The 15,503-nt window shown below is 40.7% G+C and overlaps 1 protein-coding gene across 1 annotated transcript; it reads right to left on the reverse strand.

The window, feature by feature from the left end:
• Positions 1-38: 38 nt before the first annotated feature.
• On the reverse strand, positions 39-13,121 carry PLIN2 (perilipin 2). Its single transcript, XM_064176519.1, has 9 exons — positions 12,974-13,121; positions 11,142-11,199; positions 10,866-11,061; positions 10,195-10,277; positions 9,416-9,701; positions 8,929-9,113; positions 8,107-8,241; positions 7,166-7,456; positions 39-1,252 (listed from the first exon to the last, which is right to left on the reverse strand). Exons 2-9 carry the CDS (start codon positions 11,169-11,171, stop codon positions 1,118-1,120), a joined length of 1,341 nt encoding a protein of 446 aa, XP_064032589.1. The 5' UTR covers positions 11,172-11,199; positions 12,974-13,121; the 3' UTR covers positions 39-1,117.
• Positions 13,122-15,503: the final 2,382 nt, after the last annotated feature.

Raw genomic sequence — 15,503 nt, forward strand, 5'->3', positions numbered from 1 at the left:
AACACAGCAACCATAGAATGCTCACACCAGCAGCAGGCTACGCAGTTCAGACTTTTATTTCAAGGCATTTCAGTGTCTGGGCTTTAACGTTTCCACAACAACCAAGAGTCGTATGACAAAAGACCAGAGGTGAACACCTCACAGCTCTACCCAATGCCGTTTCTGCGGTTGACACACAGTAGCACCGTGCAACATCTCCAGCCTTGCTGCAGTCGCGCTGGTGACGTGGAGACCCCTGTGGGAGTTCAGCCTGTTCCTCGGAAAGAAAAACCTGCTTCTAGTCCAATTTCCATTCACCCCCAACTCCTACAGAAGTCACTGTGTGCAAGCAGATGTGACATTCTTTTAACACAAACTCGATTTATTTAAACATAAAAAGATCATCACTGGCACCTGAATTCAACTATTCATTTTTTTTTCCCCTGTTCCATAATATTTGTATCTTCACATTCTGTTTTTCTTTACTTCTTGTGGTCTCTTCTGCCTCATTTCTGTCTCATTTTTTCCTGGAAAACTTTGATTTTTAAACGTTTACTCTCTTCTGATCTCAGGCCCAACAACTGATAGCATTAGGATGACCAAAATTTTTGCACACAGAAGGCATACAGAGAGAAAAGAAGTCCTTTTGTGCATAAAGCACTCTCGCCAAAAAGAAGCTTCAGGCGTCTAAACTCGGAAGGTCAGAGCCCAAAGAAAAGAACCTGAGAGAAATCTGAGACAGACAAAGTCTATTACCCCTTCCAGCAGCAAAGAGGTAGATGCAGAAGTGCTTTTCACGTTGACTGAAAGGGGAGATTTTGTGCACAAATCCTCATGAACTCCTTTTGTTACCAGTCCTTTATGCAAAGCACTGGAATGTTCTCAGGACTGCTGATTAGATCACTTGGATACACTGGTTAGGCTGTACCTGGCCTGTAGAATGCTAATGAATTAATGTAGCATGCATTCCTTAAACAGGAAAAAAAAATATCAGAACTCTGATACTTCTAAGTGAAACAGTACTGATTTTAAAAAAATATCCCCAGAAAGCCCTAAGCTAGGCAGGTTCATCTTTAACTTAGATTACTTTTAAACATGGCAAAAGTACATTGTATCAAAAAGATGTTTATGCGTCTCTTTATTCAGCTCTTTGCCCTGCAGTATAAGGGCCATTTGTGCGTGAAAAGTCTTGTTGTTCATCTTCATCCAAATCCAAAATATCTGGGATATCATCTGACTCTGAAGACAGGTCTGTAATAGTGAAATCTGGAACCTGCATAGGAATGAAATTTCAATCAATTTAGAAGTTAAACTAAACAACTTTGTGCAGTACTCAGTGAAGTCAGGAGACAAAGGCGCTCAGCATCTCTAGAAACTAGACCCAAAATACTGAAAACAAAGTGAAATATGCTCAGTAACATATGTAACACAAGTCATGAACACACACTTAATACTACACAAGATGTAGACCAGTTGCTTAGGAAATAGCATGTTTGCATGTTTACTGTAGGCATAAAACTAAGCTGAACTGAGTGGAGTGTATTTAGGGAAACTGGTGGCTTTGGTGAAATTGAAAGGTTTTAAGCTTGTTTTGTGTTTCTCCTTTCCTTGGGAGCAACAGTTTATACAAAGGAACTTGCCATGAGGAGCTTGATATGGATGGCTCTGTACTGCTCTGCCTACCTGCCACATCATACCTTTCCTTAGGAAGCACATCTGGAACTGCAATCTCACATTGGCCTCTGTTTTAACTGCATTATAGTATTCTACGCTGTTAAGATTTTAGAAATTGCCAGAGACATTAGTGGATACATGGATGTTACACATGTCTAAAAATGTTGGCTAAGACACTTAGGAGCTTAAGTCCCAACCCTTAAGTCCCCTTAGTAGGACTTAGGTTACTTAGGCATTTCTGAAAAATGGGATGTAATTAAGCAATTTACTTGTAACCAAATTTGGGCTTTTGCCCCATGTGAAAAATACTTTTGTCCAACTAATTTGATTCAGTAAGCTTTAATGGTAGCACAACATCAGCTTATAAAGACTGTACCACGCTCACAGGACTTCAAGTTGCTGCTGCTTTGTAAATGGAGAAGCTTCTAGGCATTTGTGTAACTTAAGCTCAGTGCTGACTGGAGAAGCTATTTTAATCCATTTCTTTACTACAAAACACATCACCTATGACTTAATTTTATGAAAGATAGAATGCAAAAGAAATCTATGCTTTGCCTGCTGTTAAGATAGGTCAGAAGAGCAGAGAACACAAAGGATAATGTGATTACTGTTTCAGCTATCAGGTTGTAGATAGTACCAAACATGAATCACTCAGTTCCTTAGAGGGTAGGTACCCATAAGGCAACAGCAACTTAGTAATAAAGATACAATTAAAACAGAGATCCAGAAGAATTTGCCACCTGATTACTACCGTAGTGTTTAGTGTGAATACAATGAAATGTGTAGACCACTTTGAGAACCTAGGCTTGATCAAAATGAGATCAGTAACCTTTGCCTCCTAAAATAAATAAATCAAACATCAATACGAATGGAGGAAACATCTGTATAATAGGAAGGATTATCTTGGGTCTTTCTGCTTATAGCAGTTTGCTTCGAACTGTAATTACTGCACTTAGAAAAATCAACAAGTTTTCCTATTATCAGCACATGACGCTGTATTTCATGCTGCAGTACAAATGGGGGTATCTTAGCAAGACTAGGGCCAAGCAGCCCACATGCAAACTCATTTTATAATGTGTCCAAACAGATGACTTAAGTTGTTTTATTCTGTATTTCTACAGAGAAGGGCACATGGTCATGTTCAGTAACTGTCTGACCACTGGTAATTTTCACTACACCCTAGGTTTAAGACACCTGTATTACTTATGTCTATACTGCTCTTATTGACAACAGGATAACTGCTCAAATTTAAGACCATGCTTTCTTCACCTCCTTAATGCACAACTATAATCTGCTGACTAACACACTGGTAAGACATTCAGGCAAAAGAATTTCAAACTGGAGTATATCTGTCAGAATCAGAGTAAAACAGGCCTGATGCCAGGATTGTTTCTCAGTTTTGCACATTCTAAATTGCATTAGCATAACATTCTGTCAACTGCCACAGTCTAAATCAATGCAAACCCATTGATGTTATGGACTTCCTTCAGTAAAGGAATCTTCACTTCCATATCACTTTTAACAGTTTATTGGAAGTTAAAGGAGTAAGCCAATTCTTGCTACAATTAATAATGCCAGATATGACTACCCTTCTTCATGGCACTCCTCTATATGATGTAAATAGTTTACACAGAATAACACAAAACCTGCAAAATCCTTGCATGGAAAATTTAACGTCATTACTAACTTACCTTTAAATTTAGCAAGAACAAGATGGATATTTTCATAACTGAGCCACTAACAATTTGAGAGGTAGTTCTTAATTTATGCATTTTCAGAATAGGCATTAATTTTTAGTCAGACTGCATTATCCAAAGCAAACACAATTTCCATTTTTGTATGAAAGGAAACACATTTAACATAACACTGTGCACAATACCTCCAGCAAACTGTTGCATGTTGGACTTTCTGCTCATGCGAATGACCAACAGATCATACTCAAAAAAAAACAGGCAGGGTTTCATTTTCTGTTTTTAATTAGATGGCTTAATTTTGTGGTGCAGTCTTTGTGGGTTTTGTTTGGTTGGGTTTGTGTTTTAAATAAAGATAAGTAATTCCTCAGTTATTTCCAAATCCTTTCTTCTATTTTACTAGTTCTTTAGTGTTTCTGCAATCTGTAATTTGGAAAAGATTATTGCAAAAAAAAGTCATCTAAAGGAAAGCAACACATTTCAAAAGATTTTTACTTTTCTTTAGTTTGAGGCAAACTAGTTATAGCTGTGCAACTCCAGTCCCTGCATAAACCTTGTAATTTGGATTTGACCAATGTGTATGCTGCTAAAAATGTTTACAAAGCTTTTATACTATACAGAGCCATATCAGAACACTTATAACTTTGCAGAAAAATATTATCAGAAATAATACAGTAATAGTTCTCTGTTAAATGAGCCTGGAAAATGGACACTTGAATTAGCCTTAATTATTTTTAGTGTCTCCTGGAGAGAAACTGTTTTCTGGATTCTAAATAAACCCTGAATAATAACCTTACCTGTGATAATTACATTAATATTCTAAACTTTACCATCCCAGTTTTTTTGTGTGATTAGTAGCCTTTGACACTCTGTCCCATTTTACGTGGTTTATCTGCCTTGCTATAAACTGGATCAACTACTTCCTATGATTTTCAACATATCTGGTCTTATCTTTTATAAAAGGTTCCAGATAGACTTCACAGCTTCCTAACCCAAACTGCGACAATTCAGTTTAAACATTCACTTCTACGCTTATTTAGGAATCTGGTAATTTCTATCCAAAGACTTTTATTCAAAATAATAAGACAGCAACATAATGATTTGCTGTTAAGCCCTCTTTTCCTCCAAGGAAAGGCTCCTCACTCTGTTGAAGGGGAACAGAGAAACTTACATATATTCAGTGCAGTGGGCAAGATCCAAAGTGACTACACATCACCATAACGTAATATGGGAACTGTTATCCAGAATTTTGTATAACAGACTATTAGCCTAGCCACTAGGTAAGCATTTACCAGACATTCTTCTGTTTGCAGTCACCAGAGTCAGCTGTTAAAGTATTTTTACAAAGTTATCACACAACAGTGCAAGGTGAAGGACAAAAGTTGAAGATCTACATTGGTAACATTTTTCCTTGCTTTGTACTTCATCTGCCTCATGACAGTTGGTAAAGGTGGACAGATAACTAAAATAATACAAAGCACTAGTGTTACTTAAAGCAGAAGAGATGCATTGCTTTTGCATCACTAGATGATATTTATTTCTCAGTTCTTGAAACACAGTGAACAACTCACAATGAAGGTCTACAGCCTTCAAATTTAACAAAATTCCCTTCTTTGAAGTGCCAACTGCTCACAGACCAAATTAGTCTCATTCTACTCCTGAGCATATTTACAACAGTGGACGTACTTAACTTTTTTTTTTTTTTTTTTTTTTTCCCCCACAAGTGGAGATTAAAAGATTCACTATCTGGACTCATTCAGTGGTTAAAGTAGAATTCATTGTTTTAAGATTTACAGAAGCCTTAACTCAGGCTCCACACAGTAACTCATATCAGTTTCATGGTAAACAGCAGGCTTTTTCTAAGGAGGTTATTTAAAACTCGAAGTTACACTATCTTTATCTGTAAACCTGCTGTTCCTTTTGTTTAACCTTGTGCTTAAAATGGCCTTCCTAACATTACCAGACCAACCCTAACTTAACAGCTCACAAAGCCTTCTCACCTTAAATACTAGACTACATGTGATTTGCCTGAATGCCCACACTACACCAGGTGCAGGTATTGCTCCATGTAGCACCATGTCATTCGTTGACAAGCTTTCTTTGCACACCATTTTTGCTTCACACTTTGGTGACCTCTTTGAAAATGGTAGACAGCATTGCTACACCAAACAATTGCAACAAAGTTGCAGGGCGCATACAAGCAGAACACTGACAACTTACCTGGACAGCCCTAAACAAAAAAAAAAAGAGCTGATTATTTCTTAGTGATAGTAATTCTCTTGAAGGGTTCACAGGATTTACTGAGGAACAATTCCACGCAAGTAGCTGAGTGTTAACATACAATAGTCACTCAAGTCCAAAAGAGGGTAAATGAAGTTAAACAGGTTAAAATTGGCATTTGCAGATGAGGAATATATACTGTTTACAAGGAGGCACAGCCAAAGCTAGTAGCTAGCGGTCTCATGCACACAGAATGCCTACTGTAAAGGCAGGACAGGGTTTTTTGTCCATATCCTTCTCAATACTGGGACATCCATCAGTTTAAGACAGCATTAAAAGCTGGGCACAACAGCAGACATAAAAAAAGCAAAGCCAAGACTGAATGGAGGAACACACAGGAATCCAAAGGGTGGAATGAAATGCTGCAGTAGTATCTTACTTACCTAAAAATACACACATGCATTTTCAATGCACGTCCTACTTCATTTGCATTTCAAACTTGCTTTCTGATGGACTCAATTTGAAGGAGTCACAGAAGAGCAAGTTACGTTTGTTTTAAACAACACTGAAATGGAGGCAGACTTTAGCTACTGAAGCATTTATTACTAACATACAAAAATTAATTACAAAAGACAGCTACAAAAAAAGCAGTTCACAACAACAGGTGCTTTGGTACAAACAGCATGAATCTTGTCTTTATACTGCATATTCAAATCATATTGATTACAATTTGGTAGGCCAGTGGACAAGGCTCTCCAAGAAATTAGTCACAGCACCAAGCTTGCCAGAGTTCAAGGAGCACATGGACAATGCTTTTAGTCATATAGTTTAGTTTCAGGTAGTCCTGCAAGAAGCAAGCAGCTGGACTCAATCCTTATGGCTGCCTCCGACTTGAGATATTGTGTGATCAGGTCACTGTGTTACAAAATAGGTACGTTTATATAGTCACAGCATTTAAGTAACTCCAGCTGACTTCTTTAGAAACCCCACTTTCAGCTTCGGAATTTTGCACTCACAAATCTTAGAGTAGAATTTGAGGCCATCAGATCCACCACAAACAAACAGGTGATCTGCAGCAAATAAGGAATTTAAGCTTATCTAGCTAGATTGCAGAGCTTTTAAATGCATTGCATGGTATGTAAGTCTTTTATATTCTGGTACAGACGAAACAAATCAAATGCTTTTTAGCTTTGGTAAGGTTTCATTTACACTAGTTATATTAATACTATTAATAAGCATAGTGAGGTTTCTTAACTTGACAAACAAGGCATCTTGACAACTGTAAGCTGCCAATATTTAGGCACTCTAGACAGTGAGTTTTTAGAGCAGCCTAGCTACACAGGACAACATAACCAATGTGCAAGTGTCTTTTCTTTGTGTCACTCTCTTACTCCTATGTTTCTGGATTTTTCTCCAAGGTTTCCTTGACAGCTACACTTGCTAAGGCCACTTGTTTGATCAGCCAGCAGAGTACATGCATGCTATGCAGTTTATTCAGTAGTGTGTTCACGCTGTTTGTCTTTCTGGCTGGAATTTTCCTCCCCTTCACCTTTGCTCTCAGCATGCTGAATGCCAGGCAGTTGGGGGTAAAAGGGACCTACCAGCCAGGTGAGCGGTGTGTTGTTAACAAGATAATCCATCACATCATCCAAAGACTCCTTCATTTTCTTCAGCTGTCCTTTGCTACTGGCAAGAAAGCTGTCTGATAACTCTTGGAAAGAAGAGGCTGACCAAAAGCTCTGGTAGACATCACCTGCAATTGACCCAATACTGTAAACCTGATCCTGCACATTCTGTGGTAGCCCCTGGAGGTTTGAGACCAGTGTGAGGCAGGTGGTCTGAAGCTGCTGAGTGAGGCTCCGTGCAATAGCTAGAGTTCTTGACTCAATGTGCTGGAAACAAAAAGAACAGCAGCACATTACTGTCATGTTACAAATATAGCAATTTTACATTGCTCTAGATATATAAAGAAGCAAAGTAAAGGGAATAATAAAGCTACAGCAGATAATAACCAGGTCTTAAGTCTGAAGAGTAGGAGACTTGAAAGTACTTGATATTTGTTCAACACTCAAGTACTTTGTGAAACATTGGTAGCTTCCACCCAGCAACAGATAAGGAAGCTCTTGTATCAACTCCAGATGGCAAGTCAGAGCGGGTAAGTACATTCCAATCAATGCACCACCATATAAAGTTACATATAAGACTGAGTCTATGCCTATGAATACTTCATGCTGACAATTTGTTACTCCTCATCTGGCCATATCATATAAGCCCTATCTGATCTAGATTGGGATATGCCAAGACATGGTCAGTCACATGATAAATAGATTAGGCATTCTCTTGAAAGGAGAATGAACTCCAGAGCATTTGCAAAAGTGGGCTCATAACAGTCACTACTGCTGACCTTTAGCATTCTGATTCCACATTTGCATACAGGCTTCTGTGCTGTTAAGGTCCCATAAACACTTGGGGACTGTTAGTTTGCCATTACCTTGACAGTATATCATTCATTTATTTCTGGTTTATGTTCACATCTATTTACCTCAGTGCTACGAAGTTCATCACCATCATTTTGGCCTGTGCTTTTCTTCCATTCTACCCAGGACTGATAAATCTTTTCCTGAGCATCAAGAAGTTTCTGATTGGCACTATTCATGTTTTTTCTGGCATACTCAATCTGAAATACAGCCAAATAAGGAAATAAACAGCAAAGAGTCAAAACAGTTCCATTATGGCTACTCTACCAAAATACTTCAAGAGTTCAATGTAAAGAATTGTATTCCCTCTCTTCAAAGAAAACTGGAAGCACCTTTGAGATGTTAAGCAGTGTATCACTTTGACTAACTATTTGCTCCTCACTACCATCCTATAAAAAGATTTGCAAGTATGTAGAAGGCCATGACTCTTCATGCCAATTCATCCTGTACATAGAGATACATTGTTAGGATAAAGCTACCAAAGTACCCAGGAATGCTGTTATTGACAGAAAGAAAAGCAATCCCGTAAAGAATCTGATATTAACAAGAAGGACTTAGAGGACTGACATGTTTCTAAATCACAAGACACTTGCTTCACTGAATGAAGTATGTGTCAAACTGACGAGTATCATTTTAAATGTCACTGCTATTTCTGTAGCATTTATAATGACAAGAAATTGCTTGTTACTTCACAACTCAGCCTGACTTAGGACCTCTCCCGAATGATGGTGTAAAATTCTGAATAAAAAATAAACAACATTTTTTTTATTTAGAAAGTGCATTTAGTCAGACATCAATTTCAGTTTTTCTGTGCCTCTTTTGGCTGTTTTCTGCACTCCAAAACTACGACACTGCTTTTTATACCTTGAGTGAAAGCTTAAACTTACCAGACTAACAGTGTGATGGAGCTGAGAGATTGCTTCCTGGCTTTTCTGTTTAGCATCTCTAACTTTGTTTAAGGCTTGTTGGTAGGCACGTGTGCGGAACTTTGAAGACAAGGATCCTAGTCTAACATAGTAGCTTGGCTTCTGAACTCCACCTTCAAAACCTTCAACTTTTGCAGCTTCTTTCTCTATATATGTAGAAAGGAAGTAAATTGACCAGTGTAAGAAAACTGAAAAGGTCGAAATCTTAGTAATAGCTGCATGCTCAATTTTTTTAGTAGCCTTTAGCACCAGAGTAGGCCAATAGACCACTGCACGTGGTAATAGCTACTTTTATTTTGCTTACCTGTGAAGATGCTATTACAACTAGCAAGGCAAGAAAGACAGTTTGGGAAGCACATGCCCCCAACCCCACTATAAGCAAGTAAATAATGGATGATTGCTTTCTTGTCTCCAATCCTAACAAAATCAAACCTTGAATTGGTCTTACCTAATTCTGCTTCAGTAAGTGGGAGATACTGATCTACAAGGGTCTCTGACTTAGTGAGAGCACTGTCCATTCCACTGCTCACCAGCTGCACCACACGACTTCCCAGGACAGTGTTAATGCTGCCATTGACAACTGACTTGGTCATTTCTACACTCTCTTGCATTGCTTCTTTGGTCTTGCCCACAACTCCAGTGATTGTGTGAGCAACAGATTCCTTGGCACCAGTCACAGTGGTTGTTACAGCTTCTCTGGCTCCAACAACTACATCCTTGGCATTGGCAACAACCTGTCATAGGAAACAGTTAATTCACTCAAAATGTTTTCTAGTGAGAGCTATGTAATCCAGGAAATAAATTTATGCTAAAGATCGTACAAGTATCATTTATGCAGGAGAAAATCTGCCCTGAAAATGTGTACAATAGTATATAAAATATGACTGTCACACAGCCTTCAGCTCAAAACACATAGGTGAACATAATTCAGGAACTATCTGCATCACATTGAGAAGGGAAGAGACAAGGACTCAGACTTTTAAAAAGATGCCCATCAGCAAATAGCAACTAGAGGAGGATCAAATGGTAGGCAGATTTTAAAATTAAGAGGCTCAGCTGCCTCTCAGGCAATAAACAATTCTACAGAAATACCTTTCACTTCCTCACTGCTTCTAAACAGTGCTTCAGGTGTGGCTTATTATTGAAATTTGTGTTTCATAGTGACAATAATAAACAAGATGGATGTATAGTAGTTCTGCTTGGCATATGTACAGAGAAAAACCTTACCTTGTCAGTGGGCTGATTCAATATAGGCAGTCTCTCTTCAATTTTGTCCAGACCTATACATGCATAGTTGTTGGCAACTACAACTATAAAAGAACATAATAGTTGGTTTTAATTTTTTTTTTTTTTTAACTTAATGTGACTCATTCCAACTGAGAATCGTCTTGAAACAGGGGTCATGCAACACCACTCTTACAGGAGTTGCCTCCTCTCCTTTGAGGGGTAAAGCCCAAGAACAGAGCAGGTTCACTGTGATAGAAAAAAGCTCACTTGCAGGTAGAAAAAAAACAGACTCCTGGTTACAATAGCTTTGCTACACAGTTGCAAAATTTAACCACTAGTTGCTCTGCGAGAGAAAGTACAAAAGTAGCACTTGAAACCAGGTGAAAGGTGAGCAATATGTTGAGCAAGGGACTACGTAACCATTTCTCATATCAAGAGCAACCAATTTAGTATTACGAAAGCTGGAAACTGCTTTGGCTCTAGGTTTTTTTTTGTTGTTGACTCAAACTCATCTGTAATCAGTTACTCAATAAGCCTGTCAACAATCAGTCCACTCAGCCATCCGAAACAGCACTCTAGACCAGCAGGACCATGCTAAACTCCAAGCACCTCTAGCTGAATTAAAGCAATTAATAGAATTGAAGTTATGAACAGCTCAATCTTTGTCTTACTTTGTGGTTCCAGTTTCTGGATGATAGGCATAGCACCTGTCATGGCTACTGAAGTAATGGTCTTCACTCCTTTCTCTGCTATCTCACATACTGACTTCAGATAAGGATGGTTGTCCTTTGTGGTGATATAAGCTGTGGACACCATATCATAGGTGGAGCTCACCAAGGGAAGGTTGACAACCCTTGATACAATGTTCTGTTTAAAAGAGAAGGAGGTTAGTTGACTCCTACTTTTCTGAACTAGACATAAAAACTATGAGGCTATCTTAAGCATACCTGCTGTGGATCAACTGCTGCCAATGCCATTTTTTTCAGGTCTTGAATTCTACACAGCCTGTGAAAGAAGCATACAAGTTACAGCACCCTTATATCCACTTCATTTAACCAACAGATTTTGAAACCAATAACCCATTTGTAATCAATCCCATTGATCAAGAGGATTAGGGTGTTCACATTCCTAAAGACAGGGACTACATTTTATTGTGACAATTTAGAAAGCAAATCTTTATCTTTGGTTTAGACAACACAAGTAGGGCACGTTCAAGAGACAGGCACTGAGGTACAGCAGTTTTAAGAAACAAGTTTGAAATTTGAGCCCCCATTGTCATCAAGATCCTGTAAATGCATGGAAGAATAAAGGGAAGTACCAAGTAACCTCAGCTCAATTCTCACAATGAATTCCACTAAACTCAAGAGTTCTTTATCTTTGGTGGTCTCCTGCTCAGCTTGCTGGAAAGTTAGCATTCCCATAACACACAGGGTATAGGACTTGCCCACTGCAGAAAATAAGTCTTTTTAATGCCAATTATGACTTTAATGTTACCTGTCCAATAAAAAATGTGCTGCAGATACCAGTCATTCAACAAGCCTATGATACTCAATTATTTTCCAACATTCTAACTCTGCCATACAAACCCTGGTAAAAGGAGAGGATTATCATGTAAGGACAACACATAGAAATGCACTATCATCCTTTGTATGAATGTAGGCTGAAATAAATGTGAAAGAATGAGGTTTTGTACCAATGGCTTCACATGGCACTTAAGTTCCAAATGAGCCAACGTAAATGAAGGTAACAGAAAGACAAGCTAAATCAGCCCTTGAACAGGCCATCAGCCTTCACATACATGCGACAGTATCAAAAAAAGCACATTACTATTCTGCCTAGGATCAAGTAAAACTTCTCCCTGTTACATAATAGGGACAAACACATACTGTAAACATTTTACGAGCATACTTGCACATATTAACACACGTAGCACAAAATAATGCCTGTAATGAGATCAGCATGGACACACAAGCAGTTTTCCCTCCATCTATCAAGTATTGAAATACTTCCAGAAGCATATGATGCTCTTCACATACCACTACAAGCCAGATTCAAGCATATCTGAATTTCACTTGAAACTACAAAGCATGCTGCAGAACAGACGAAGAGACTAGCAACACAGAATCTGGCCTCTGAAGGAAGTAGGGCCTCTACTTCAAGGATTAGTCAACATTTGTGACACGTCGCCAAAAGATCGAGTCACACGTGGCATGGCTTTTAATTTTAGTCACTGAAATAGTGAAAAGTTAGTCTGTGAGGTCACGCCTGGCCTTGCATACGGGGAAGATACCTGGGATACCGCACAGTTGCACAGATCCCTCAGTTTTGGCTGTCAAACCGGAATGAGGTTACAGACCAGAGAGCAGCACGTATTGTTCTACATAAGAGTGGGTCCAGGCGCTCGCCTAGCGTAACCGCGGTGCCTGAAGAAGGTGAGCGCCCCGGTTTCCAGGTTGCTACCGCAGACTTCTTCAGGGACGGGGCAGTTCCATGACTTTACTCGAGGTGAGCAAGTACCTCGGGATTTTCTGGTCCGGGAAGCGTTTTAAGCGGCCTATCGCAACACATTCGGGCTTGGGCTGGGGAAAGCGTAGTGACGATAACGGAGGCGGAGGAGGCGGCGGAGGCGGCCCCGTTGCTACCAGCAACCAAGCGCAGGAGCCACAGCCCTCATCTAATCAGCCAGCAGGGTCCACCATATTGCGAAATTAACCGCTAGAGACGAGCAGGACCTCAGCGCTCCTGCCGCACCGCGCACCCCGCCGCCGGCCCTACTCACCCGCAGAACGAAGAAGACAGAACTGACGAGCCGTAGCCGCTGCCCCTAACGCCGCCGCCGCCGCCGTCTGGGGAGGCCGGGCCTCACCCCGCTATTTAAGGGGAGCGGCCGCCACCGGCCGCGCGCTTCTCGCTATCTCGCGAGAGGAGTGGGCGTCACCGCCGCCGCCGCTTGGCGACGCCGGCGTCCGCGGGGGGGCGGGGCGGGGCCTGGCCGCGCGCGCTCGTCGGTGCGGGTCGAGCGTCTGAGCGCGGCGGTGGAGCCTCGCCTGGGGAAAGGAAAGTAAATTAAAAGCTCTTAGTAAAGGAAACTCTTGTTGAGCGCTGCTTTCACAAGAACTGCTTCTAATACACAAGGACCAGAAGAGCAGGGGGTGCAGGCCTTGCGTGGAAGCATGCAGACCCGCAAGTAGCCTAGCTAGGCTGAGGCGGATCACAAATCAAATGCTCGCTTTTTGTGTGTCGTGGGAATGTAAGATGTCAGATAGGGAAGTTATTGTAGGCGAATCGGAAGAACGTGAGGCTCCCCCACATGGCAGAAGCCGAGTGCATTTTGCGGCGGGTAAGGGCCAACAGTATAACAGCACTCGAGGTCAAAAGTTTAACCCCGAGGATACACCGACCAGCAAAAAATACCATCGCTCGACTTGCGCAGGAGAGAAGTGAGGCTGGAGTGGCGGGAAGGTGTTGTGTTGAGGAGCAGGGGTTCTTCCTTCTTGGAACCAATCAGCTCATTACACGGGAGTGGGTCCTGTAACAAGGGCAAGTGATAAAAGCCCCCTGTGGAGGAGGAGAAGGCGACGCATGTGCCCCAGCGCTGTAAATGTGCTGCATTACTCCACAGACTTTGTCTCTCAGCAGAAATCTTAAAAAGAGTGAGCTTGTTTCACACATAGAGAAAGGAAAGAGACAAGAAATCTGGCTTTGTTGGTCTTAGTCACCACATTTTCTTCACTAGGGACCTCTTAACCAGGACTTGTGCAACGTGGGGCTGGAACGGGTGAGCTGAAACTAGGGTCACTTGACTTGAGACTTCTCATCAGCTACTAATCCCTGAGTGAGCCTTCTGCTTGGAAACACAGAAAAACTTCCAATCTTCTCCAGCCTTGCAGTTCAGCATGCTCATGGATAATTGTAAGGAAAATGTTCCATCACTAATGTTCTGAGTAAATGCCAAAATTTTTGTAACTCCAGAGAACCACTTCATATCTAACCGACAGGCAAATGAGATAAATGTCACAGTCAGAGATATCAAACTGCCATGGAAAAGTAGTTGTGGGTAAAGGCCCAAATAGATACTAACAAAGTTGTATTTAGCTAGTTACTGTTGTAGTGACAGGGTGTCCATTTACACAGAATCAATGTGTATCAGAAGAGAACAGCTTGACAAGAAGGATTCAAGTCTCAAGGCCTTAGTGCCTAACCATGGACTACACACACGCCAAAAAAAAAATCTACTCGGGCCAGTCATTTTTGCACATGTGTTTTTCCTACAGAAAATTTCAACTTTTCAGATTTTTTTTTTTTTAATGGCTAAATTTGACAACAAAGTACCTTATTGCTAAGATACAAAGAACAAAGACTTCTTTATGATGATTCCAGTCCAACTTTGTTGGATGTTACCGAGACTTTATGAACTTGAGCTCAATTCCTTGCACTTAGTGCATTTACCAGTGGCAATCCCAAATCTGTTGCAACTGTCATTTTAATAAATTAAGCCTATCAGTTGTTTTAACTTTCTGAACCTGTGTCAGTACAGGTGCTTATTGGGCCACTAGAAAAGAGCCAAGCAGTAATTTTGTCAGTTTCAGTAAGAGTCCTGGAGCTCAGACACAGGCAGATGCTGGGATTGTAGTTGTAGCATAAGTTAATCCTACTCTTCTCTTCCATGGGGCAAAGGCAGATGATTAAAGTGACAGCATGCATCTAATGAAAGAAGTTTCATTCTTTCAATCTGACTATCACATTAGTACCTACATTCATCCAAGCCCATCAGAGGTCAGACTATTTATCCTTTAGAGAAAAAAATTAAGTGTATGATGTCATGCATAAGATGATAAACATGTTGGTCCTCTGGTGCATCTCTAACATCAGTATAATATTGTTCATGGTAGGGAATTGCTCAGATTTCATCCTCAATTCTGCACAACCTCACATGTCTCTGCCAGAGAAAGCAGGAAGAGGTAGAAATCAAGTCTTCCTGCTTTTCTTATGATTTAGTGCAGAGCAAAAGAGGAGCTGCACTCCTCTTGCTGATGGTTTCTGGCAGCTAGGAGCCATGGGAGGCAGCACTGGACTTGGATCCCATCACTCCAGCCAAAAGCAGAGCAGCTTGGAGCCGGGGGAATCAATGGCAGCCACAGATTAACAAACCTGGCACCTGATGATGACCAAGATGTGCTGAGGCCAGACTAGGACATCAGCTCAGTGCCCAGCAGGGCTGAAGGGACTGGAATGTGGTGGAGACTGGTCTTCCTGTAGCATCACTGGGGCATGGACTGAGGGCCTCAAGAGCTTATATGGCACAAAGA

The sequence above is a fragment of the Pogoniulus pusillus genome, chromosome Z (assembly GCF_015220805.1).
Source record: "Pogoniulus pusillus isolate bPogPus1 chromosome Z, bPogPus1.pri, whole genome shotgun sequence".
Classification (NCBI taxonomy): domain Eukaryota; kingdom Metazoa; phylum Chordata; class Aves; order Piciformes; family Lybiidae; genus Pogoniulus; species Pogoniulus pusillus.